General features: G+C 43.2%; 1 protein-coding gene across 1 annotated transcript; it reads right to left on the reverse strand.

Annotated features, from left to right (window-relative positions):
* Positions 1-332: 332 nt before the first annotated feature.
* On the reverse strand, positions 333-25,326 carry NDUFB5 (NADH:ubiquinone oxidoreductase subunit B5). The gene is made up of 6 exons (XM_077487921.1): positions 25,158-25,326; positions 21,563-21,648; positions 11,336-11,402; positions 8,142-8,203; positions 5,190-5,296; positions 333-583 (listed from the first exon to the last, which is right to left on the reverse strand). The coding sequence occupies exons 1-6, from the start codon at positions 25,273-25,275 to the stop codon at positions 463-465; spliced, it is 561 nt and encodes a 186-aa protein (XP_077344047.1). The 5' UTR covers positions 25,276-25,326; the 3' UTR covers positions 333-462.
* Positions 25,327-25,445: the final 119 nt, after the last annotated feature.

Below are 25,445 nucleotides of genomic sequence, written 5' to 3' on the forward strand. Positions count from 1 at the left end.
TTTGCTCCTTTAGGACATGGACAGCTCACAGAGACCGAATCAACTATACATTCTGTATAACATCAAAGCTTTCCTGGTAATAATGGGAGACCATGGGGGAGATTTACTACCGGTATAACTGGAGTTTTCGTAATCTGGTAGCCAGCTTCTAATTTCAACTTGTTTAATTACGTTTTCGTAATAAAACCTGGATGATGGTTGGTTTCTATGCAAATTGGATGCAGGTTTCCCCGCATAGGTAAACACCTTTTACTAATTATGAAGTTTGCAAACTTCTTTTTGGTTTTAGTTAAATCACCTAGTTTTCTTTATATTAAATAATGTTTACAGGCTTGTTTTCCAAGTAAATAAGTCATTTTATTATTAGGTACAAACTTGAAGCTTGTGAATATTTCTGAAACTGACATATACAATAATCTTTTGTGATAAATGATTTACAAGAGTCCTAAGTGAGCAGATTCATTAACGATCGGGGGTAGATTTAGGTTCATGGTCAATGAGGTTTTTATCCAGCGTTTCATAATAATACCATGGACCATCTCCATTCTTTCTCATAGAGGCACGGGCAACATCTTCATACAACCTAAAGCAAAAACAGACAAAAGTTATATCAAGTTGTACCAAATAAAAATAAAAAACAAGCTGCTTGAACCATGGATAAAATAGACAATTTATTGAGCAAAACCTCTACTAACTGAAGCTATAGTCACTTTTTAGGAATTTGAAGCATTTTTTTTATTATGCCAAGTACAAAAATAATTGAAATATTGAATATTTACCAATGACAGCCAGTAGGTGGCAAACTTTATACCAGAGCAACGACTTTCCCAACTTATTCTACAGCTGTTATGTGAAACAGATCTGAAGAGCAGCGAGATCAAATTGCAAAGGCTGCAGTGTGAGTCACAGAGGAAGATCGTGCCCCCTCGCTCTTCTAGTAGCAAGGTTAGCGTATGTCTTGTTTTAAAAGGATGATTACAAGTATACAGATATTGTTGGGTTTCTGGATAGAAAGTTCAGTAGGTTTTGAAAACGAGTGTGACGTGCAGTAGCCTATAATGTATTAAAAAAAAAAAAAAACATAACATACTTACCTTGACTGTGCAATTAGTTCTGCACAGAGTAGCCCCGATCGTCGTCTTCTGGGGTCCCCTAACGGCGCTCGCGACATCTCCCCGCATCGGGAAGCCCCCCTAGAAGGGGGTAATCATGTGGGCGCACTCCCAAGTCCAGCATTTGTGTCCATAGACACAGAATGCTGGACTCCGCCCCACCCCCGGTGCCTGTGTCATTGGATTTGATTGACAACAGTAGGAGCCAATGGCGCGCTGCCATCAATCTAATCAATAGTCAAGACAAGGGAGAAATAGGTAGAGCGCGTCTCCGCTGTGGGATCAAGCAGGTTCAGGTGAGTAAAATGTGGGGGCTGGTCAGTGTCAGAAGTTTTTTCAACTTAATGCATAGGATGCATTAAGGTGAAAAAACACGAGGGTTTACATAGTAGGTGAGGTTGAAAAAAAAAAAAAAAAAAAGAAGACACAATTCCAACCTATGTGTGCGATTATACATCAGTATTGTATATCCCTGTATGTTGCGGTCGTTCAGGAGCTTATCGAATAGTTTTTTGAAATTATCAATGCTCCCCGCCGAAACCACCGCCTTTGGAAGGGAATTCTACATCTTTTCCACTCTTACAGTAAAGAACCATCTACGCAGTGCCCACATGTCTTATTAAACTCCTTTCCACAAAAAAAGTTTTATCCCTATTGTGGGGTCACCAGTACAGCATTTGTAAAATGAAATCATATCCTCTATCAAGCGTCTCTTCTCCAGAGAGAATAAGTTCAGTGCTCGCAACCTTTCTTCATAACTAATATCCTCCAGACCCTTTCTTAGCTTTGTTGCCCTTTTCTGCACTCGCTCCATTACAAGTACATCCTTCCTGAGGACTGGTGCCCAGAACTGGACAGCATACTCCAGGTGCGGCCGGACCAGAGTCTGGTAGAGCAGGAGAATTATCGTTTTATCTCTGGAGTTAATCCTCTTTTTAATGCATGCCAATATTCTGTTTGCTTTGTTAGCAGCAGCTTGGCATTGCATACCATTGCTGAGCCCATCATCCCGGGTCCTTTTTCCAGCCTAGATTCCCCTTTAATGAAACAAAAGCCAAAGATTTAGGCTACTTTCACACCGAGGTGCTTTTCAGGCATTTTAGCGCTAAAAATTAGCACCTGTAAAGCGCCTCTCAAAGTGTGAAACCCCGAGTGCTATCACACTGGGGCAGTGCGCTTGCAGGATGGGAAAAAAAAAAATCCTGCAAGCAGCATCTTTGGGGTGAGGCAGGAGCGGTGTATACAGCGCTCCCAAATGCCCTGCCCATTGAAATGAATGGGCAGCGCTAGTGGCTGAAAAAGTGCTGCTAAAACTATCGGTGCTTTAGTGCCAAGGTACCCGCTGCCCAGTGTGAAAGTATGCTTAATCTTACTGCTTCATCTGGGTACAGCACTTTCTTCCTTTGTCCTGTTAAGTGAATAAGCCACAGTGTATATATAGATTTGGCTTCTGTGCATGGAGTTTATACTGCGATTATGGTAAGGCCATGTTAAAGTGTAAGTTCACCTTTTTTTTTGTTTGCTTGTTTGTTTGTTTTTTGCCATTCACCACAATGTCCCCCTCAGACTATTGGGTACTTACAAGTAAACATTAAGCGATAGCGATACGCTTTTTTTTAGCCTATTTCAAAAGGGTTTTGCTTGATTTATTTTACTGTAATTTAAGTCATATTGCAAATGTGTCACACATTTCTACCCATGTAAGTGTGCATATTTGTGTTAACGTGGTAGTAAATCCTAAAAAAATAAAAAGGTGAAAACAAAAAATAAAAACTTCTTGTCCCCCTGCAATGGAATGTCTTAATGTGCTAGTATGCATCGCATACTAGAACATTATGAAAGACTTACCTGTAAAAGGGATCTCTTCACACTGTCACTGCTGACAAGGCTTCCATCTTCACCTGGTCGTTCTTCCAGGTTCACATCACTCCTGCATATGCGCAAGAGAGTCACAGCCGTGGGTACAGCCATCTCAATGGATGGCATGAAAGCAATAATTCTTGAGCTCATTTACAGTTAAAGTGGTAGTAAACCTAATAGAGGAGTGTAAATACCTAAAAGACCTAGGGGTCTCCATCATAAACCTCCCCCCCACCTGTCAGTGCAGTACATTATGACTTAATCCTGCACAGGGACACCCCTTTAGTGGTTTGCTACCAGAACTTCACTAAGGTTTTAACTTTAAAGTGTTAACCTGTAAAAAGGCTTTTAAAAAAAGAAGTCCAGCCTGGGCTTCTCCTATGGGTCACAGGAGTGCAGTTCGTTTTGGTTTTCCAAGGTGTTCTTCGGCAAACTTCAGATGTGCAGTAATGTTTTTTTTTTTGGAGAGCGTCTTCCTTCCTGGTGTTCTGCCATGGACACCCTGCCTATTCCTAGACTTGCGTAGAGTAGGCTCATGAACATTTCCCAGTTTCAATCATATCTTCAAGCCTTTAACAGTTACTTGTGGGTTCTTCTTTATCTCATTGAGGATTCTATGTTGTGCCTTGGGAGTCATCTTGGCTGGGCGCCCACTTCTAGGAAAAGTAGCCCTAACCCATCTCCATTTACAGACAATTTGTCGAGTGATGGATGCCTTAACACTTTGGGATTCCTTTGTATCCCTTTCCAGCCTTAAAGCAGATCAACTAATCTTGACTGTGTGTCTTCAGAGAGCTCTTTTTGTGATGCATGGTTCACATCCACTGATGCTTCTTCTGAACTGCAAACTTAAAATGTTTGAGTATCTTATCAAAGCAGCTCTAAACCTCACCTCCAAACTCATGTCATTAACTGGACTCCAGGTTTGCAAACTAATGACTCCAATTTGTTTTTATTGACATAATAAATCTATGGGTTCACTTACGTTTCCCTTCAGCACAGTGAATGTTTAATGGTCGTGTGCAAAAAGGACATGAGAAATTAGAATGGTTTGTGTGTGATCAGCTTAAGCACATTGTGTTAGCGAGTCTATTGTTGTAACTTAGACCCCTTTCACACCAGGGCGTTTTGCAGGCGCTATAGCGTTAGAAATAGCGCCTGCAATCCGCCCTAAATAAGCTGCACCATTGTATGTAGTGTGAAAGCCAGAGGGCTTTCACACTACAGCGGTGCGCTGGCAGGACATCAGAAAAAAGTCCTGCCAGCAGCTTCTTTGGAGCGGTGAAGGAGCAGTGTGTTTACCGCTCCTCCACCGCTGCTCCCCATTGAAATCAATGGAGCAGCGCTGTAATACCGCCGGCAAAACGCTGCTATTGCGGTGTATTGCCGGCGGTTTTAACCCCTTTCGTGGCTGCTAGCGGGGGGTAAAAGCGCCCCGCTAGCGGCCGAAATGCACTGCAAATCCGGCGGTAAAATGCCGCTAAAAATAGTGCCACCGACGCAATGGGCAGTGTGGGGTGAAAGGGGTCTAAGATGAGGATCAGATCACCTTTTATGGGAAATTACTGCAGTATAGCAGTTAAAAAGGTGTTGTAAAGGTTTGTTTTGTTTTTTTAAACAAACATGTCATACCTCCTCCTCTGGGAGGTGTTTGACACAGAGCGGCCCCGATCCTACACTTCTGGGTTTGCTCAGCGGCGATCCTAGCTCCACCTCTTCTTGAGTGCCCCCCCAGAGATCCACATTCCATGGGGTAACGCTCCCGAGTCCCGATGCTGCGTCCATTGACACAGACAGCCGGACACGGCCCTGCTCCCCCCAGCTCCCGTGTCAGTGGATTTAATTGTCAGCAGTGGGAGCCAATGGCTCCTGCTGCTAACAATCTATCCAATGAGGAGGCTGGAGCTGCTGTGCTCATCCCCATCGCTGTAACAGTCGGGTTCAGGTAAGTAAAAGGGAGGCTTCTGCACTACAGAAGGTTTTTCGCCTTAATGCATAGAATGCATTAAGGTGAAAAACCTTGAGGGTTTATACCAAGGTGTTCACATACTTTTTATTGCCACTGTATGTAGCTTATCTATTTTACTAAGACTAGAATGTTTTTTTTATTTTTTTTTTTTTTTTTTATGTAGAAAACAAAATAGTCACAGGTACATTAAAAAATACATTTGTAAAAGAGCTTTAAAATAACTTATAAAGTATTAGTTATTTGTCTACCTGAGCTGACGTTTCTCGTTTTCAGTGTAGAGTATTGCCATTCCCCGCTCATAAGACTCATCAATAGGCTCAAACACATTGCGGGATAGCCAACGAGTGATTGGGTGCTGAAAAAGGTAAAAAAAAAACAAAAAAAAAATAAAAAAAAATCATAACTATAAAACTTAAGACCCAGCTCAAGAATAAATAAAAAGGTCCTTCCTTGCAGTGGGGCTGCGTCCGCACTGCAAGGGTTAATGGCTCATTTAGTCTAGGGGATGATAAAAGCACTTTTATACACTTCTGATCCTCCACTGCCCTGGAAAACAGTGCCCCCCATGCTCTGACAGTGGACTTTTTCCTCGGTGTCTGCATGTCCAATGTAGGGCTTTAGTCCCTACACCCATCTTGAGGATGTCAGAGGAGTCATCTGTGGGAGCCAGTGAGTAAAACCGCTTTACCCAGTCCCCTAGAGACATAAAATGGGAGATAACCCTTGCAATGCAGGTGCATCCTCGCTGCAAGGAAGGACCTTTACATTTCCTGTATGAATAAGGAAATTAATGAGAACTTTCATAGATTATTTTTTAATTGCTAACATTTGTTTTGACTGAATGGACCTCTTTACATAAGGATTTAAGAGAAAAATCAGCCAGCCAAAGAAAAATATGGAGGCGCCATTGCTGATTTACTCCTTCCCTCTGAGGAAGACACGCCTGTGGTGTAATGCGTAAGGGGCAGAGTCGATGACACAAGATGTTGGATGCATCTGGGCATAGTGTAGGAGGAGAAGAACGCTTTTGCGCCGAGCTACATTTCGTTATACCATTCCCCTTAAACCTCTATGTATAGTAAACCCTGGGATTTCCTCCACAAGCTGCAACCCCTATCAGGCGCCCCTGGCGGGGGTCTTTTTTATGTGCGGTGTATCTGTGGTGCACCAGTCCTATGCACCTTGATTGCATTTCCTTTTGTGTTTCGCATTTAATAAATATACTGTACATAATTAGATGGAAAGTGCTATGCTGGTTTTTTCCTGAGCTTTTTTTTGTGAAAGATCGGAGATGTGTATTCTTTGGTTGGGCTAAAGAAGATCTTTTATTCAAAATCGAATACACTGGGAAATTTCTCCTAAAAAAAAAAAAAAAAAAAAAAGGGACAGGCGCACATGACCTATTGTTCATAGGTCAAGGTGTAAGTTGTTAATGGTGGTGGTATTTGGCACAGTGTGTAAAGCGCACAAAAATTCTTCATCAAGAAATTGTTGGAAATGATAAATAAGGACACATTGCACAAGATATTTTTATACACAGTTGTGCTAAAAAGTTTACATACCCCAATAGAATTTAGGATTTCTTGGCCATTTTTCAGAGAATATGAACGATAACACAAAAAACATTTCTTTCACTCATAGTCAGTGTTTGGTTGAAGCCATTTATTATCAACTGTGTTTACCCTTTTTAAAATCAGAATGACAACAGAAATGACCCTAACCAAAAGTTTACATACCCTGGTGATTTTAGCCTGATAACATGCACACAAGTTGGCACAAAGGGGTTTGAATGGCTATTAAAGGTAACCATCCTCACCTCTGATCTGTTTGCTTCTAATTAGTGTGTGTGTGTGTGTGTATAAAAGGTCAATGAGTTTCTGGACTCCTGACAGACCCTTGCATCTTTCATCCAGTGCTGCACTGACATTTCTGGATTCTGAGTCATGGGGAAAGCAAAAGAATTGTCAAATGATCTGCGGGAAAAGGTAGTTGAACTGTATAAAACAGGAAAGGGATATAAAAAGATATCAAAGTGTTCAAACTCTAATCAAGAAGTGAAAAATGAGGGGTTCTGTTGAAACCAAACCACGGTCAGGTAGACCAACTAAAATTTCAGCCACAACTGCCAGGAAAATTGCTTGGGATGCAAAGAAAAAAAACCCACAAATAACTTCAGATAAAATACACGACTCTCTGAAATAATGTGGTGTGGCTGTTTCAAGATGCACAATAAGGAGGCACTTGAAGAAAGATGGGCTGCATGGTCTAGTCGCCATAAGAAAGCCATTACTACGCAAATGCCACAAAGTATCCCGCTTACAATATGCCAAACAGCACAGAGACAAGCCTCAAACCTTCTGGCACAAAGTAATTTGGAGTGAGGAGACCAAAATATCTTTTTGGCCACAACCATAAACAAGGCCAATGATGAAAAGTACACCATTCCTACTGTGAAACACGGAGGTGGATTGCTGATGTTTTATGGATGTGCGAGCTACAAAAAGGCACAGGAAATTTTGTCAAAATTGATGGCAAGATGAATGCAGTATGTTATCAAAAAATACTGGAGGAACATTTGCATTCATCACCCAGGAAGCTGCACATGGGACGTACTTGGACATTCCAACATGACAATGATCCAAAACACAAGGCCAAGTCGACCTGTCATTGGCTACAGCAGAATAAAGTAAAGGTTCTGCAGTGGCCATCTCAAGGCTAGGGCTGGCCATACATATTTTTATTTTGTTTAGTCACATAAGTGAGGTGTATAAAGGAAAATCCCCCGCCAGGACATCGTATTCAGACAATGGCACCCAATACACTGACCAATGTATTCAACTGATTTGCTGCAGCCGCTGATCATCTGAAAATTTCCTTGATGTACTTTCGACAGCAGATGTGGCCACACACTGATCAAAATTTTCCCAATGGAGTTGGAATATGGATCACTGTATGGCCAGCTTAAGAGAACATTCAATTTGCAAAGGGAATAGAAGTGGTGGAAAATAAAAAAAGCTGCAAACTGCTCCAGGTCCTTGCACATACCGGCTGCAGGTTTAAACCTACAAATACTACAGATTGCTGTTCTATTCTGACAGGTTATCCTTACCTCTATGCTCCTGCACTTTATACCTGCAGTAGTTTTCTATTTTTGTGCTCTACTGTACTGAGTGCTATACTGCCTCCCTACCCCAACTTACCTGATAGTACTCCCAGTGTTCAGGAACATAACCTTCTGGAATTTCTGCCAGTTCAGCTGGACCTAGTAAGATGAAACACAAACTCAAAAACCAAAAGTACAAGATGGATGAAGATACTTTACTTCTACACAGGGTTAGCGTATGGTGGAGTGGGACAGCAGGTGAGCTGGATCCTTCACAATTTGTTTCGGGGATTTAATCAGATTAACTAAAAAAAAAAAAAAAGATACGATTTACTCTGATCCAAAAAAAAAAAAAAAAAAAAAAAAAACTCACTCTGGGGCACTGTCACAATATGTAAAACATTGTCCCCTCCTGACCACAACCTCCGAAGCATAGTGGAGAAGACCCCGGGACATTGGCGGCCATGTCTAAAGTCTTTTGAAATTAAAGGGATTGTAAAGTAAAAATTTATATTTTTTTAAAATAACAAACATGTCATACTTACCTCCACTGTGCAGCTCGTTTTGCACAGAGTGGCCCCGAACCTGCTCTTCTGGGGTCCCTCGGCGGCTGTCTCTGCTTCCTCCCGCAGGTGCTTCTCACGTTAATGCGAGCTCCCTCGCATTGGTGAGAAGCACTGCGGGCGCGCTCCCGTGATACAGCCGGCGGCTATAGCCGCTCGCTGTATCACAAGGCCCCGCCCCCCAGCGCGCTGCGTCATTGGATGTGATTGACAGCAGCGCGAGCCAATGGCTGCGCTGCTTTCAATCCATCCACTCCAGCCAATCAGCGGCCAGGCTGAGCGGCGAAGAGGACGGCGGGGGCGAGCGTGGGATTTTCGAGGGGTCAGGTAAGTAAAACGGGGGGACTGGGGGCGCCAGCAGTGTGAGATGTTTTTTCACCTGGTGAAAAAACATTTACCTTTACAACCCCTTTAAGGATGTGCATTAATATGCTTTAAAATAGTTGAATGTTCCAATGATAAGGGAGCACACTGTTGTACACAATTGAGAGTACAGTGCCTTGAAAAAGTATTCATACCCCTTGACAATTTTCCACGTTTTTTCATGTTACAACCAAAAACAAATGTATTTTTTGGGGATTTTATCTGATAGACCAACACAAAGTGGGACATAATTGTGAAGTGGAAGGAAAATGATAAATGGTTTTCACATTTTTTACAAATAAATATATGAAAAGTGTGGTGTGCATTTGTATTCAGCCCCCTTTACTCTGATGCCCCAACTAAAAATCAGTGGAACCAATTGCCTTCAAAAGTCACCTAATTGATAAACAGAGTTCACCTGTGTGTAATTTAATCTCAGTATAAATAAAGCCTCATAGGTTTGTTAGAGAACCTTAGTGAACAAACAGCATCATGATGGCCAAGGAACACACCAGACAGGTCAGGGATAAAGTTGTGGAGAAGTTTAAAGCAGGGTTAGGTGATAAAAAAAATTATCCCAAGCTTTGAACATCTCACAGAACACTGTTCAATCCATCATCTGAAAAAGAAAAAAAAAAAAGAGTATGGCACAACTGCAAACCTACCAAGACATGGCCGTCCACCTAAACTGACAGGCCGGGCAAGGAGAGCATTTATCAGAGAAGCAGCCAAGAGGCCCATGGTAACTCTGGAGGAGCTGCAGAGATCCACAGCTCAAGTGGGAGAATCTGTCCACAGGACAACTATTAGTCGTGCACTCCACAAATCTGGTCTTTATGGAAGAGTGACAAGTAGTAAGCTATTGTTGAAAGAAAGCCATAAGAAGTCCTGTTTGAAGCTTGTGAGAAGCCATGGGGGGGGGGGGGGGGGGGCGACGACACAGCAAACATGTGGAAGAAGGGACTTTGGTCAGATGAGACCAAAATTGAACTTTTTGGCCTAAAAGCAAAAAACTCTATGTGTGCTGGAAAACGAACACTGCACATCACCCTGAACACCCCATCCCCACCGTGAAACATGGTGGTAGCAACATCATGTTGTGGGGGGGATGCTTTTCTTCATCAGAAACAGGGAAGCTGGTCAGAGTGGATGGAAAGATAGATGGAGCCAAATACAGGGCAATCTTAGAAGAAAACCTGTTGGTCTGCAAAAGACTTGACTGGGGTGGAAGTTCATCTTCCAGCAGGACAACAACCCTAAACATACAGCCAGAGCTACAATTGGTTTAGATTAGTGGTCTCCAAACTGTGGCCCGGGGGCCAGATGAGGCCCTTTGCATGCTTTAATCCAGCCCTTGGGGCACTATTCTCATCCACTGATGCAAACAATGGGACATAATTTCTTCCCCCCCCCCCCCACTGAAGGGGCAGAATTCCTTCCAACACCAAATATAGTGCCAACGATAGGGCACAATTCCTTCCAGTGACACAAAAGATGCAGTATTGTTTGTACCTACTCTTAATAGCCACGGTCCAGCTCCCTTTCAGCTGCTTTCAAGTCTGAAGGACAGTAAACTGGCCCTTTGTTTAGAATGTTTGGAGATCCCCGGTTTAGATCAAAGCATGTGTGTTAGAATGGCTCAGTCAAAGTCTAGACCTAAATCCAATTGAGAATCTGTGGCAAAACTTGAAAATTGCTGTTCACAGATGCCCTCCATCCAGTCTGACAGAGCTTACTACTTTTCAAAGAATAGGTAAAAAATTCATTCTGGATGTGGAAAGCTGGTAGAGACATCCCCAAAAAGACTTGCAGGAAAAAAAACAAAAAAAAACAAAACAAACAGCAAGCAGCTGTAATTGCAAAGGTTCTACAAAGTATTGACTCGGGGGCTAAATACAAATGCACACCACACTTTTCAGCTATTTGTAACAAATTTTGAAAACCATTTATCATTTTCCTTTCACTTTACAATTTTGTGCTGCTTTTGGGTTGGTCTATCACATAAAATCCCAATACAATACATGTTTTTGGTTTTTACATGGCAAAATGTGGAAAATATCAAGGGAAGGGGTATGAATACTATTTCAAGGCACTGTGTGTGTGTGTGAGTGAGAGAGATTTCTAGAATATATATATATATATATATATATATATATATATATATATATATATATATATATATATATATATATATATATATATATATATATATAAAACAAATACTAATAATTACTACTCCATATATTATGCAATATTGCCCAGAACAAGTGCATAAACGTACTTCTGGGTAACATAAGTAACTTTTTACTTTTAAAAAGGAATACTTTATTTAAAATTCTAACACACATTAAAAATTGTTACTTACCAATAAAAATATTGATGAGTGTTATGCAGATACCTAAAGGTATTACACCGAGAAGTATGTAGAATTTCTGTAAAGCAAAAAAAAAAATTTTATTGGAAGTACAGGACTGAGTATTGGAATTACAGAAGAGGACAAAAGCACTAGGACAGAGATTTCCTGGCTCGCTGGGGCCCCGGTGTTGTAGGGAAATTGGAAGTCTATTTTAAGTTGGGGTTTTGAGAGCACACACCATGTAATTTTTAATATGAAATAATTGTACATTTAAAAACCTGGGGAGATTATATATTCAAATCTGGGGTCTTGGCCCACAGGTTACAGACTGTAGATAAAGGTCCTAATCGTTTCACAACTATGAGTTTAAATAAATGGGCTGTCTCAGTGCACTGTACAGTGGATATAAAAAGTCTACACACCCCTGTTAAAATGTCAGGTTTCTGTGATGTAAAAAAAAAAAAAAAAAAAAAAAAAAGGAGACAAATCATTTCAGAACTTTTTCTACCTCTAATGTGACCTATAAACTGTACAACTGAAATCTTTTAAGGGGGGGGGGGAGTAAAGATTAAAAAATAAAATATGGTTGCATAAAATGTACACATCCATAAACTAACACTTTGTTGAAGCGCCTTTTGATTTGGTTGCAGCACTTTGTCTTTTTAGGCATGGCACATCTTGCCTTCTCTTTGCACAAGCACTCCAAATCTGTCACATTGCGAGGGCATCTCCTGTGCGCAGCCCTCTTCAGATCACCCCATAGATTTCCAATCGGGTTCAGGTCTGGGCCATGCCAAAATTTTAATCTTCTTCTGGTGAAGCCAATTCCTTTGTTGATTTGTATGTATGCTTTGGGTCGTTGTCATACTGAAGGATGAAGTTCCTCTTCATGTTCAGCTTTCTAGCAGAAGCCTGAAGGTTTTGTGCCAATATTGACTGGTATTTGGAACTGTTCATAATTCCCTCTATCTTGACTAAGTCCTCTGTTCCAGCTGAAGAAAAACACCCCCAAAGCATGATGCTGCCACCACCATGCTTCACTGTGGGTATGGTGTTCTTGGTGATGTGCAGTGTTTTTGCGCCAAACATCTTTTGGAATTATGGCCAAAAAGTTCAACCTTGGTTTCATCAGACCACAACACATTTTCCTACGTCCTTTTGGGAGACTTCAGATGTGTTTTTGCAAAAATTTTAACCGGGCTTGTTTTTCTTCATAAGAAAAGGTTTCCATTTTGCCACTCTACCCCATAGCTCAGACATATGAAGAATACGGGAGATTGCTGTCACATGTACCACACAGCCAGTACTTGCCAGATATTCCTGCAGCTCCTTTAATGTTGCTGTAGGGCCTCTTGGCAGCCTCCCTGACCAGTTTTCTTCTAGTCTTTTCATCAAATTTGGAGGGATGTCCAGTTTTTGGTAATGTCACTGTTGGGCCATATTTGTACCCTTCTCCTGACTGATACCTTTTAACAATGAGATCCCTCTGATGCTTTGGAAGCTCTCTGCGGGCCATGGCTTTTGCTGTAGGATGCGACTAAGAAAAGTACCAGTTACTTACCGGTAACTGTCTTTCTGGGAAATCTTCCAGGACGGCACACCTGAGAGATGAGAGGCTCCTCCCTACAGGAAACACAATCAATCGACAGCTGTTTTAAGTCCCCACCCTTCCCCTTGATCCTCAGTTTGTAGAGAAGTAACTCCTGAACCAGGTTCACAAGGGAAATCATTCCTCATAGGTACTCACCTTCTAGTGTTCTAGAATTTTCCCTCCTCCAACGGGCGGGAAGTAGGCCTGCCGTCCTGGAAGATTTCCCAGAAAGACAGTTACCGGTAAGTAACTGGTACTTTTCTCAAGTCATCTTCCAGGACGGCACACCTGAGAGGATAAACAAGTACCTCAGGCCTACCTTAGGGTGGGGCCACTGCAAAACCTTCTTGGCGAACCTTGGCTCTGCAGTGAGCTTTACCTCCACTCCATACGCTCATATGCTTGATGAAGGCATGTTAGCTGGATCATGCGGCTGATCTGCAGGTCTGCTCCACAGATGTTCCTGCCTTTTCCGCTTCAGATGCAGTATCTAGGTGAAATGGGCTCTTAAAAATGGAATCAGAAAACATGTTAAACTTGTAGGTTAGCAATGTTGCCTATCTCACACATCTAACAACCATGGCCTATTATGCCTGTAGGTGCTACTTAGAACCACTAAAAAGATAAATAAGAGACCTGTGTAAGACAAGGACACTACATCAATAAGAGGGCCTGTCTTAACACTATCCTGTTGAGGGAAATAAAACTGCTTCCTTTTTATCTTTATGTTAGCAAAAGACTAAAGGGAAGCCTACTTAAGGGAAATAGATTAACAGAAGCTTGAACCCTGGGTTTAAGGCACGCCCAATCTATGTCCTTACTTACGCCTGAGAGCCTTCTTCAGGAGATTAAAGTCCCTAGCAGGAGTAGACTACCCATATTGCTATGTCTAGTTTTGCTAAAAGGGCAAAATGAAGGCCATGCACCGAGCCGAAACCTATTCGATCGGGTATACATCTTTATACTTCATCCTCAGGCCCTAATACTCCTCTGAACAGAACTCTCCAAGTTCTTACTAAACAGGGCGATTCATTATCCCCTTCCTCCAGTGTCCCATAACCCTACAGGGCTTCAACCCTAGGAAATGGTTCTGGCATCCCTGAATGCAAGTGGTCAAGGTTTTCTGACATGTGGCAGCTGCAGCCCGAACTCCTGGCCCCTCCATGGAAAAGAAGGCTGAAATACAAAAAGGTGATACATGCATTAATAATATCACAAATAAAATGATCATAGATTGTGGGCACGGCACAATAGATTTAGACAGAAAGGACACAAGCATAGACAACAATGTTGTGTGCCTGAGTGTGACTAGCTAAACCAATATATCAAATATGGGAAGAGACCCAAATCTGAACCTCAACGTAGACAAACAGTCCTCATAGTCTGGTTTTCTGATGTGCTGCCAAGACGTAAAAACATTAAGACTCAAGCAAACCCTAAATGCTGCGCATTTCTTTAGTGCAGCTAGCTAGGTCATAACTGATATATAAATACGGAAAGGACAGGAACCCCCTTTACTGTTGTGCTTTACCTATGTACAGCAAAATAAGGCTATAAAGACAGAAAGACCCAAACTTCTATGTTGTGTATTTCTGACAAACCACCACAGTTATAAGATTAATATGAACACCAACTCCCGTGTTGTGCATTTCTGCTATGCCACAGGGAAAAATATGGAACACAAGACAATCCTTTCTGTCATGCACTTCTGTAGTGTAGTTCAGATAGAACCAACACTGAGAAAGGACACAAGCAACCTGCAGCATTGTGTTTTTCTGAAACAGAAAGCACCAACAAGCTTCAATCTTGAGTATTTCTGCTGTGCAACAACATAAAAGCAGACACTGAGGAAAAAGACAGACAGCCTTTACAGCTGCAATCTTTCTGGTCTGCTGCAAAATAAAATAATAACGCCATGATGAGTATTCCTGCTGTGTAGCAAAACCTCAATCAGAAGGGACAGATAAGTTTAGGGTTCCCACACCCGTGCGACCCAACCTGCGACTTGGGACTGCAAGACGCATGAGAAGTCATATACTATGGCTTCCAATGGGTACCATTTGTGTCTGTGCAACACCAGCAGTCCCTGATTCCTGGATCCACAGACCTCAAGATTACACAGGTCGCAGGGAAAAAAACAAATAGCAATTTTCAGGTCGAACAAGTAAGGGGTCCCCAATGCTGTGACTCCCTGGAGGATTGCAGCCAACAAACCCCTGCTGTGTATCCCTAAGATGCAGAAAGGTAGATCCATGAGAAACACTGCTTAGCCTGATATACAAACGATAAGGCAGTAAATATAGGACATACAGGACACAAACATTCAATCTTTGTGTATGTCTGATGTGTAGCAATATACCAATACTGAGCAGAGAGACCAGCATCCTCAATGTGTCTCTCAGCTGAGCAGCAAAAACAAAATCAGAAAAAGACAAGCAACCTTCACTGCTGTGTCCTTTCTGATATGCAGCCAATAAGGCAGTATATGCAAGACAAAGGACAGACAACCTTCAATCTTGTATATGTCTGATGTGCAACAATATAACAATTCTGAATAGAGATAGCACATCCATATTGAAGCGATTTGGCCTTGCAACTCAACATGTCAAATCGCATGGCTAAAATCAGCACAACACCACTTTGTGGTGCTACATGGATTACCAAAGGCAGTATATGTACTACACCTGGCAGGGGTTCAATTTGTATTTCTACTATGTAGCCCAACAAATTCGAACCATCAATTTTCACTGCTGCCTTTCTGATAAGGCAGTAATACAGGACACAAAACCTCACAGACCTTAATGCTGTATAAATCTGATGTGCAACAATAAAACACTATGAATAGAGATAGCACACCAATATTGAAATGATTTGTCATGCAACTCAACATGTCAAATCGCATGTTTAAACTCGGCAGCCATTGCTGTTAATAGCACTGTCTGAATCAGCACAGCGCCACGCAAATCAGGATCATCAGACTTCACTGCTGCCTTTCTGATAAGTAACCAACAAGGCAGTAAAACAGGACACAAAGCCCCACAGACAGACCTCAATCTTGTGTATGTCTGATGTGCAGCAATATAACCATTATGAGCAGAGATGTCACCTGACTCAACGATGTGCATTTCTGCTGTGCAACACAAAACCAGAAAGTACAGACCACCTTCACTGTTGTATTTTTCTGATCTGTAGCCAAACAAAGCAGTACCTTTAGTATATAAAGGACAGCAAACAAGCTTCAGTGCAGTGCATTTCTGATGTACAGCAATATAGCCCTTATAAGCAGAGATGTCACAAATCTCAATGTGTATTTCTGCTGTGCCACAAAAACATCCCAGCAAGGACAAACTTTCACTACTGAGGTCTACTGGTGTGCAGCCAATGAGTCGTCATGGTCTATCCCTTTATGAAATAACCAACAGGCAATTTATTTCATAGGCATAGCCTGGGCTGTAGATACTAAACCTTCACCACCAGAGAAGGAACAGATCCTAAAATGGTTGGACACCCTACTATTAGTAGTAGTTGTTGTCCTACCTTACCTCCATAGACTGAGCAAACGCTAGCCAGCACATATCCAGGTGGTGCTGATTAGCAACTAAAGTCTCAATGAGCCCAGCCCTAGAGACCAATTTAAGACCTCTCTAGAAGAGGTGGTTACCAGTTTAGCCTGGGAGGTAAATAGCTATTTGCAGGCTTCAAACAATTAATTATGTAGCTCTTGCATAGGTTTGCACAGAAAATCCTCAATTAAAAGGATGTAGGGAGCGATCTATGGTGAATCGCCTTTAGATCTGCCACTGAGTGGATTGTAGCCCAAACCAATAAAAAAAGTTTCTTCTTACCTCCTACACTATAATATAAACACAGTGTAAAGGTGGAGTGGGAGGTTGGAGCTTATGAAAGTTAACTATAGCAGGCAACCCCCAAAAGGAGGATCTGTGACAAGGGAACCCCTACTGTGCCACACAATAGCTTGGTCTCTGCCCATCCTTGAATGTTAGGTCAGCTTTTAAACATTGTGAAGCAACTTCAGATTCCTAGCAGCTGGGCTAATAGGGCCGGTAACCTAGTGCACCTGCTGACCAGGGGAGCTTCTGAATCCACCAACCACTGCCCAATTAATAACCTGTTCAGTGGTATACCTGGCCTGTAAGTAACTTTGTATCTACCAGGTCCCCTCTGTACGCTATATTCATCCCTACTAATGTACCACAACTGGGCATGTAGGGAGAGGCTGGCAACCTACTGCTGCGATAACCACAGTGTCTCTGCTGTAAGAGGGAGCTGTGGCTGGTGGTTTTAGCAGTGGCGTCTGCGCTATTTGTATCCCGACCCCAGGTTCTGCACTGCACCAGTCAGTATATACACGGGGAAGGGGGAGCAATGGCCTACCTACCTCTTTCTCATCTGAGGTGGTTTAGGCACACTCGTTCCTCTGCACCACCTGTCCACCATACAGCTTCTCTGATGTAAGAGGGAGCTGCGGCTGGTGTTTTTAGCAGAAGCTTAAGGGCTATTTGAATCCAGACCCCAGGTGAGATCTCAAATGCCCAGGAACCCTCTGGCTGGAATTGGGGATTTTGCAGCTAAATTCCCAAGGCAAAAGGAAAGTAAAGTACTCACCGTTGTCGTCTTCCTCTTTTTGCCACAGCCAGCGGGCTTGCTTTTCCATCCTTATGGTCCACACGCAAGGAGGATAGCCGCCAAAGTGCTCCCCCCCCCCCCCCCAACTGCTGTCCCCATAGGGAGGTGCCAGGTTAGGCTGTGTCCTGCACTGTACCAGTCAGTCTATATACATTGGGGGGGGGGGGCAATGCCTTCCATTCCTCATTCCTATCTTCATATCTGAGGTGGTTAAGGCAGACATCCACCGTAGTAAACTGGTGCCTCCTCGCTCTAGAGAAAGGAGGATGTGGGCGCCTGCTCCTACTGACTCTCAGCCTTCCCTCCTGGGTAAGAACGCCGCTGCCATTTTCCCGAAGTTTGAAAATGACGCGGGTGCTTGTTGCCACGCCCTCTCCGGCAGCCCACGCGAGCTACCGGGGACCCAGGAGTCGGGGACAAGCCCCCTGGAAAGAACCGATGGCCAGCACCCCCGTCTGAACAGCCACCTGTACAGGTAAGGAGGGGGAGACAGGATAATGGCCCCTGAAGTTCTGGGTACACCACTGTACCCAGGGTCCTTCAGCTCTCAGGGGGGCTCTTCCAATTTCTGCTGCCCGCCCTGAGGAAAAGATAGGGGAACCCCCCAGGAAGGACAAGAATATCCTACCAGACCCAGAGGCTTCCCAGGCTTGTGGTCCGGCTCCCAGGGGGAGACCACCAGCCCCAGGCTTCGGGTCATTTGGAAAAAAAACAAACAGTTTCGCTGTGTAGGGAGAAACACAATCAAAAACTGAGGATCAAGGGGAAGGGTGGGGACTTAAAACAGCTGTCGATTGATTGTGTTTCCTGTAGGGAGGAGCCTCTCATCTCTCAGGTGTGCCGTCCTGGAAGATGACTTGAGAAAAAACGCCGATATACGTGGGCACTTTGAAGAGGCATATCGTTGTTATGGCATCTTCTTCAGTGAGCGCTCTGGTTTCAGATAAAGTGGTCTCTGCGGTGGATTCGCCACAAGATCACTTTTCGGCCGCGGAAGAGGCCCCCCTCCTGCTGCTTTCTGGTGCCCTCTGACGCCAGCAGCGGTGGAGGCGATCGTGTCTCTCTGGCTTGGTATGGAGACGAGTGAGGGAAAGATGGCCCCCACCCACCCATGTTCTCCATACCATTGCAGGGCGGAAGCAACGTCAAAACGTCACTTCCACCCATAGCTCTTAAAAGAGACATAAAAATAATAATGTAAAGGTCTTATCTTTTATTGCATTTTAGTGTAGATATGAGATCGGAGGTATTTTTAACCCCAGATCTCATATTTAAGAGGTCCTGTCATGCTTTTTTTCTAATACAAGGGATGTTTACATTCCTTGTAATAGGAATAAAAGAGCTCCATTTTTTTTTTTCAGTGAAAAAAAAAAATAAAATATGGTAAAATTATTAATTTTAGGACCAAGCCTCTGAGATTTGGTGTTTACAAGTTAAAAAACACATATATATATATATATATATATATATATATATATATATATATATATATATATATTTTTTTTTTTTTTTTTTTTTTCTAACACCCTAGAGAATAAAATGGCAGCCGTTACAATACTTTGTCACACCGTATTTGTGCAGCAGTCTTTAAAAGTGCAAATTTTTTGGATAAAATACATTTTTTCTATTAAAAACATAAGACAACAGTAAAGTTAGCCCAGCTTTTTTATACTGTAAAAGATAATATTACGCCGAGTAAATTGATACCCAACATGTCACGCTTCAAAATTGCTCCCGCTCATGGAATGGCAAAAAAATCTCCAAAGGCAACGTTTCCTACAGGTTGCATGTTTCGAGTTACAGAGGAGGAGGTCTCGTGCTACAATTATTGCTCTCACTCTACCGATTGTGGCGATACCTCACATGTGTGGTTTGAACACCAATTTCATATGCTGATGCTTCTTACGTGTGCGTTCGCTTCTGCACACAAGCTCGGCAGGAGGGGGTGCGTTTAAAAAATAATTACTTTTTTTTTTCTCATTTATTTTACATTTTATTTTTACATTGTTTTTTTTTAAAAAAAAGAAAAATTGTGTCACTTATATTCCTAATACAAAGAATGTAAACATCCCTTGTAAAAGAAAAAAGCATGACAGGTCCTCCTAAATATGAGACCTGGGGGGGTCAAAAAAACTCAGATCTCATATTTACACTAAAATGCAATAAAAAATAAACACCACTTCCGCCCTGCAATGGTATGGAGACGAGTGGGGGCCCATCTTACCCTCAATCGTCTCCATACCAAGCCAGGGAGCAGACCCGATCGCCTCCGTCGCTACCAACGGCTCCGATAAGCGACGGAGGGCACCGGAGAGCGGCAGGGGGGCAGAGACCAATCTGCTGCAGAGACCACTTTTATCGGAAACCAGAGTGCTCACTGAAGGAGAGGATACTGGGGTTATGGCAGCTAGCTACCACCAAAAGAAAGCTCTATTTGTGTGAAGAAAATGTTCATTTCATTTGAGTACAGTGTTGCATGACCGCGCAATTGTCAAAGTGCCACAGCGCTGAAAGCTGAAAAATGGCCTGGGCAGGAAGGAGGTGTTACAGCCCTGTAGGCAATTGGTTAAAGGTAGGGGTGCAATGGATCAAAAAACTCACGGATCGGATCGTTCCTCAGATCAGAGTCACGGATCGGATAATTTTTCGGACCAGCAAATAATAACTGAATTTTCAAAAACCTGTGATAATTCCACCACCATATAGTCCCCACTGTAATATCCATGTCATCTCCCCCACTGTAGTATTGGCCGAGCATGGCTGGGTATCACCGAGTATTGGCAGGGTATGAAGGGATGGCTATGACTGCAATTGTCACATTAGCAGCGCTGTGGGCACTAAGGATGCAGCCCAGAGTGCTGCTGCCATCCGATCTCTCCCCTCCACTGTACAGATCTGTACACAGAGGGGAGAGAGGAACCGGAGCCATCATGATGCCGGTTTGTTTACAAGTGATCGCTCAGTCATTTGACGGAGTGATCACATTGTAAACGTCGACGGGTGCACCAAGATGGCCGCCGCCACGGCTTTTCCTGAGGCCAAGACCACGGAGCGCTCCGCGGATCGTGGCCTGTGCTGGTCCAAAAGGGTAACTCCACTTTCATGGGGGGGGGGGGAACAAAATAGCAAATAAAAAATATAGCATATACAATTGCAACACAAGTCATGTTGTAATTGAATGTTATTAAAATGTCAGTTTCCTTTTCAATTTGCAGCTCTGTCATGTTCTGAAAATGCAATGCAGTATGGCTACCTGGAGGTGTTCTGTACATAGAATGTGTATAAAACACCCCCCAGAAACATCTCCTGCTTATGTGATTGGCTCACCAATTTTCCCAGAAGTCTGCACTAAGATACAAGTCAGATTTTAGGCATTCTCTACAACAAAAAAGTTATTTTTAAGCACTTCATTCCCGGAATATAGTCAAACGACTTCCGCAGATAGGATCTCCCATCCCAGGGAGCGGGCGTCATAACGCCCTCCACTTCACGTCGGTATAGGGGACACACATCACTGAGGAGCTGATGCGTGTGCCTGTCGGCCACGATCGCACCTGACAGAGCAGGAACGTGGAACTGTTTGTGAAAATACACAAATCCACGTTCTGTCAGGGGAGAGGAGATAGATCGTGTGTTTTTAGCATATAGGAACACTGATCAGTCTCCTCCCCAAGTCAGCCCCATCCCCCCACAGTTAGAACACACAGTGAGGGAACACTGATAACCCCTTGATCGCCCCCTAGTGTTAACCCCTTCCCTGCCAGTGACATTTATAACAGCAATCAGTGACTCCTAAGCATACTTTAGAGTGAGATAAATACACTAAAACTATATTTTTTCCCCAAATCCTAAAATCTTGTAACAAAGAGGTCTAAGCTTATAGTTCTGATGTTCTAAAGAAGGATTTACAGACACGAGGAGGTAACTGTACTGCTCCAAGAGGAAATAACCAAAACGAGAACGTCGATGTCTCATAACCAAACTGGGAGAAGACTTACCGCGTATTTTTTGAATTTATCATCATGGTAAACTGAAGGCCGGATGAAAAAGATCCTCTTTCCACCACCGGAAAACCGCACAGGCACTAAAGGAAAAACAAAAGTGAAGAGTCTGTGAAGGTTCTTAGTTATGGTATATCTAGTAGAAGTCATATCTGGCATTGTTCTGTAATGATTGTAGCTTCTCCAAGTCTAATGATTGTCAGGAAGATACCCCAGCCTGCACTTGATGCACACACCTAATCCATTCACCATGAATGGTGCCGATGTTGATTTCCATGGAACCTTCCTATTCCAGTCATCTAGTCCTATCCTTGGTGTCAGGAACTCTGCGTTTGTGGCTAATGGTGTGAATTGTTGTCTAATTGCCAGGGTAGAGATTTTCAAATGGTATTCTATTATATGTGGAAGGCATCACTGAACTTTGACAGGTAATGCCATTTAAACCTCTTACTGACCATATAACAGATGTATGAGGCAGCAAAAAAGGTGAACTTTAAAGTGTTTGTAAACCTAAAAAGTTATGCTACTGCCGCCTAAAAGCAATGTTATATCCATTAGTCCTGCCTGTGTTGTAAAATATCTGGTAGATCCGGCCAATATCCCACCTGCTGAGAGTAAACTGACCACACTAGTATGGCTGTCGATCCATGCTAGCGTGGTGAGTTTATGTTGTGTCATCAAGATTTTAAAGTGGTAGTAAACCCAGCTGGGTAATTTTCACCTACAGGTAAGCCTATAATAAGGCTTACGCGTAGGTAAAAGCAATATCTCCTAAACGTACAGGGTTTAGGAGATATTCACTTTGCATGCAGCTGGTAACATCACTGGTACATGCACTTTGAAAAGCCGGCATTTCAGAGCTTCATGCCCGAACCAAAGGCTCCCGTGCGCATGTGCAGAAGTGACGTCATTGCAGCTCCAGACAATCGCATAGCCGCACGTGCAAACCCGGAAGACCGGGGGAACACGTCAGCCCTCTCAGCGGTGACATTACAGCACTGTAGGGCTTTATTCTAAGGTGAGTATTCCATAATGTGCTAGTATGCGATGCATACTAGCACATTATGCCATTGCCTTACAGGGTTTTTATTTATTTTCAACCGGTTTAATGCAAGCTCGCCGTGTGCCTGTATCCTCCGTAATCTGCCAGCGTGCCCCTTCCAGTCACTTCTCCCTTCCTCTCACTGCACTACACTGGGGAAGTGACATTATGCCACTGTGTCTCATCACCAGGTAAACACAGTGAGTCGCGGGGGCAACGTCGTTTCCAGCGATAATGTCACACCCCTCTCTTAACACGCCCACCCGCAGGTCAGTGTATCGCTCAGCGAGCCACAGCGATAACGTGACCTGCAATTCAGATGCTGGGGATTATAATATAGCCATTTTACAGAAACAAAAAGTTATTAGAAAGCAACAGTTCTCAGTTTAATGTTTTCCACACCATTTATCTTTACATCCACTTTAAGGTGTTACTAAACCCACAACAGTAAAATCAGTCTGTATATGCAGTAAAGCATGCTTGTTATACTCACTGTGGAGCCTAAGGGGTTAATCCTCTTAATTGTTTAAAAATGGCTGCTTGATCCCATCTTCTCTGATTCTCCCCTTCTTCCATTGTCCCCAAACCATCTCCTAAAAGAACAGAGCCCTGGGGGGCACTCTGCACATGCTCAGTTTGGTGTGTATTGCTAAAGAGGTTTTTTTTCCTTGGGAGAGTGCATGTGATCAGCACAGGGCCAATCAGCACTGTCCAGACTGAGGGTCAGGGATCATGCAGCCTCATAGGACAGTCAGAGGAGAATGAAAACGCCTCCTACAAGCTTTAAACAGACACTGACAGAAGTCACAAGACTGCTAAATACCGCTGATGAGAAAAGGTATTTAGAGGTTTATATTTACTAAAATAATTGCATCTCCATGTTCTGTGTACTGTGTGAGACCAGATATAGTAAATGCAGGGTCCTGGGTTTAGGAACACTTTAACCACTGCCCGACCGGCTCCTGTATGTATACAGCGGCAGGATGGCTCTCCTGTGTGAATCGGCACATACATAAGGCGGCTCCTTTAAGAAGCGTAGCAGGCATGCGCTGCACAGCGGGGGACCTGATGCACGTGGCCGGAGGGCGCGATCGCCGTCGACCACTTGTGATCACGAGAGCCAGAATGGGTATGTGTGTGTAAACACACAAATGCCAGTTCTGACAGCAGAGAGACAGATTGTCTGTTCCTACTAAGTAAGAACAATGATCTGGCTCCTCCTCTAGTCAGTCCCTCACAGTTAGAAACACACACACACTGAGGGAACATATTTAACCCCTTCCCTGCCAATGACATTTATACAGTAATCAATAGCTATTTTTTTAGCTCCGATCACTGTATAAATGTCAATGGTCCCAAAAAAAAAAAAAGTGTCTGATGTGTCCGCTGCAATGTCGCAGTCCTGATTAAAATTGCAGATCGCCGCCATCACTAGTGAAAAAAAAAAAACAAATAAAAATGCCATAAATCTATCCCCTATTTTGTAGACGCTATAATTTTTGCGCAAACCATTTAACATAGGCTTATTGCAACTTTTATTTTTTTTTACTAAAAATATTTAGAATACATACTGGCCTAAACGGATGAAGATATACATATATATTTTTTTAAAAATTGGGATATATATTAAAGCAAAAAAAAATGTTTTTTTCAAAAGGTTCGTTCTCCTTTTGTTTATAGCGCAAAAAATAAAAACCGCATTGATGATCAAATACCACCAAAAGAAATCTCTATTTGTGGGGGGGGGGGGGGAGGGACATACAACGTCGCAGGACTGCGCAATTGTCAGTTAAAGTGACGCACTGCTGTATCGCTAAAAAGGGCTTGGTTAGGAAGGGGGTAAATCCTTCCGGGGATGAAGTGGTTAACACTCAGCCACCACACATATACATCCATGGTGGCGTGAAGTTTTGTGCTGAGAATGTGCTCCTAGCACACTGAATGACTTGCCACGGACAGCTTTTGGTCAAGACTTCTGATTGGGAGCCCATGGGACAGGCTCTTAATCATGTGACCAGTGTGACAGAAAATCACAATGATCACATGATACAGAAGCTGCACTGCCTCCTGGACATTAATGTGGTTGTACACCCACTGAAGCGATTGGCCTCCGGTGATACATAGAAATTAAATAAATCCTACATAAGTTGTACTTGTTTATCTGCAGTCTTCTCTACATCGGCTCAATGTCCATAATTATAAAGCTTGTCTAAGAGGTTAAAAAAAAAAAAAAAAAAAAAAAAAAAAGAAGGAGGAGAGGGTGGGGGGCAGAGAGCTAAAAAAGAGGTAAAAAGAGGTAAGAGCTGAGGAATGAAGCAGCATATACACTGCAGGTTTTTGGTGACCCATTTGAACCTCTGCTTCAAAAACAATGCAGCTGCATTCGGATCTGTAAATAAAAACTCTTGTAATGATTGTTACACCTATGTGAATGATCCATGCAATCGTGGCTCTAGGAGGGTACAATGACCCCTAGGTAGGTGGACTTCTCTCCATGGTGCCCGCATACAAGGTCACCTGGGACATCAGGCCCCACCAGGCCGCCCTTACCCGCAGCAACCGGCGCTCCTCTCCCGAGCAGCCCGTTAGTCCGGAGTGCCCAGCGCTGAGCACACTGCAACCGGCTGATCATTGACCCCGCCGACCGGAGGACACTCATCCCCGCCATGATCACCTAGAACAGGCGCGGAGGATTGTGGGGCCTGGGATGAGCCTGCCGATGAAGCCGCCGGCGACACGTCTAGTACTGGCAAGTCTGCCCTTACTGGCTAATTCAATGAGCAATGAAAATATGGAGAAACCATCTACTTCATAGCCGCCAATTAGGACCTACTCACA

Source organism: Lithobates pipiens, unplaced genomic scaffold (genome assembly GCF_037356315.1).
Source record: "Lithobates pipiens isolate NorthernLeopardFrog02 unplaced genomic scaffold, aLitPip1_a1.2 Scaffold_18, whole genome shotgun sequence".
NCBI classification, from domain to species: Eukaryota; Metazoa; Chordata; class Amphibia; order Anura; family Ranidae; genus Lithobates; species Lithobates pipiens.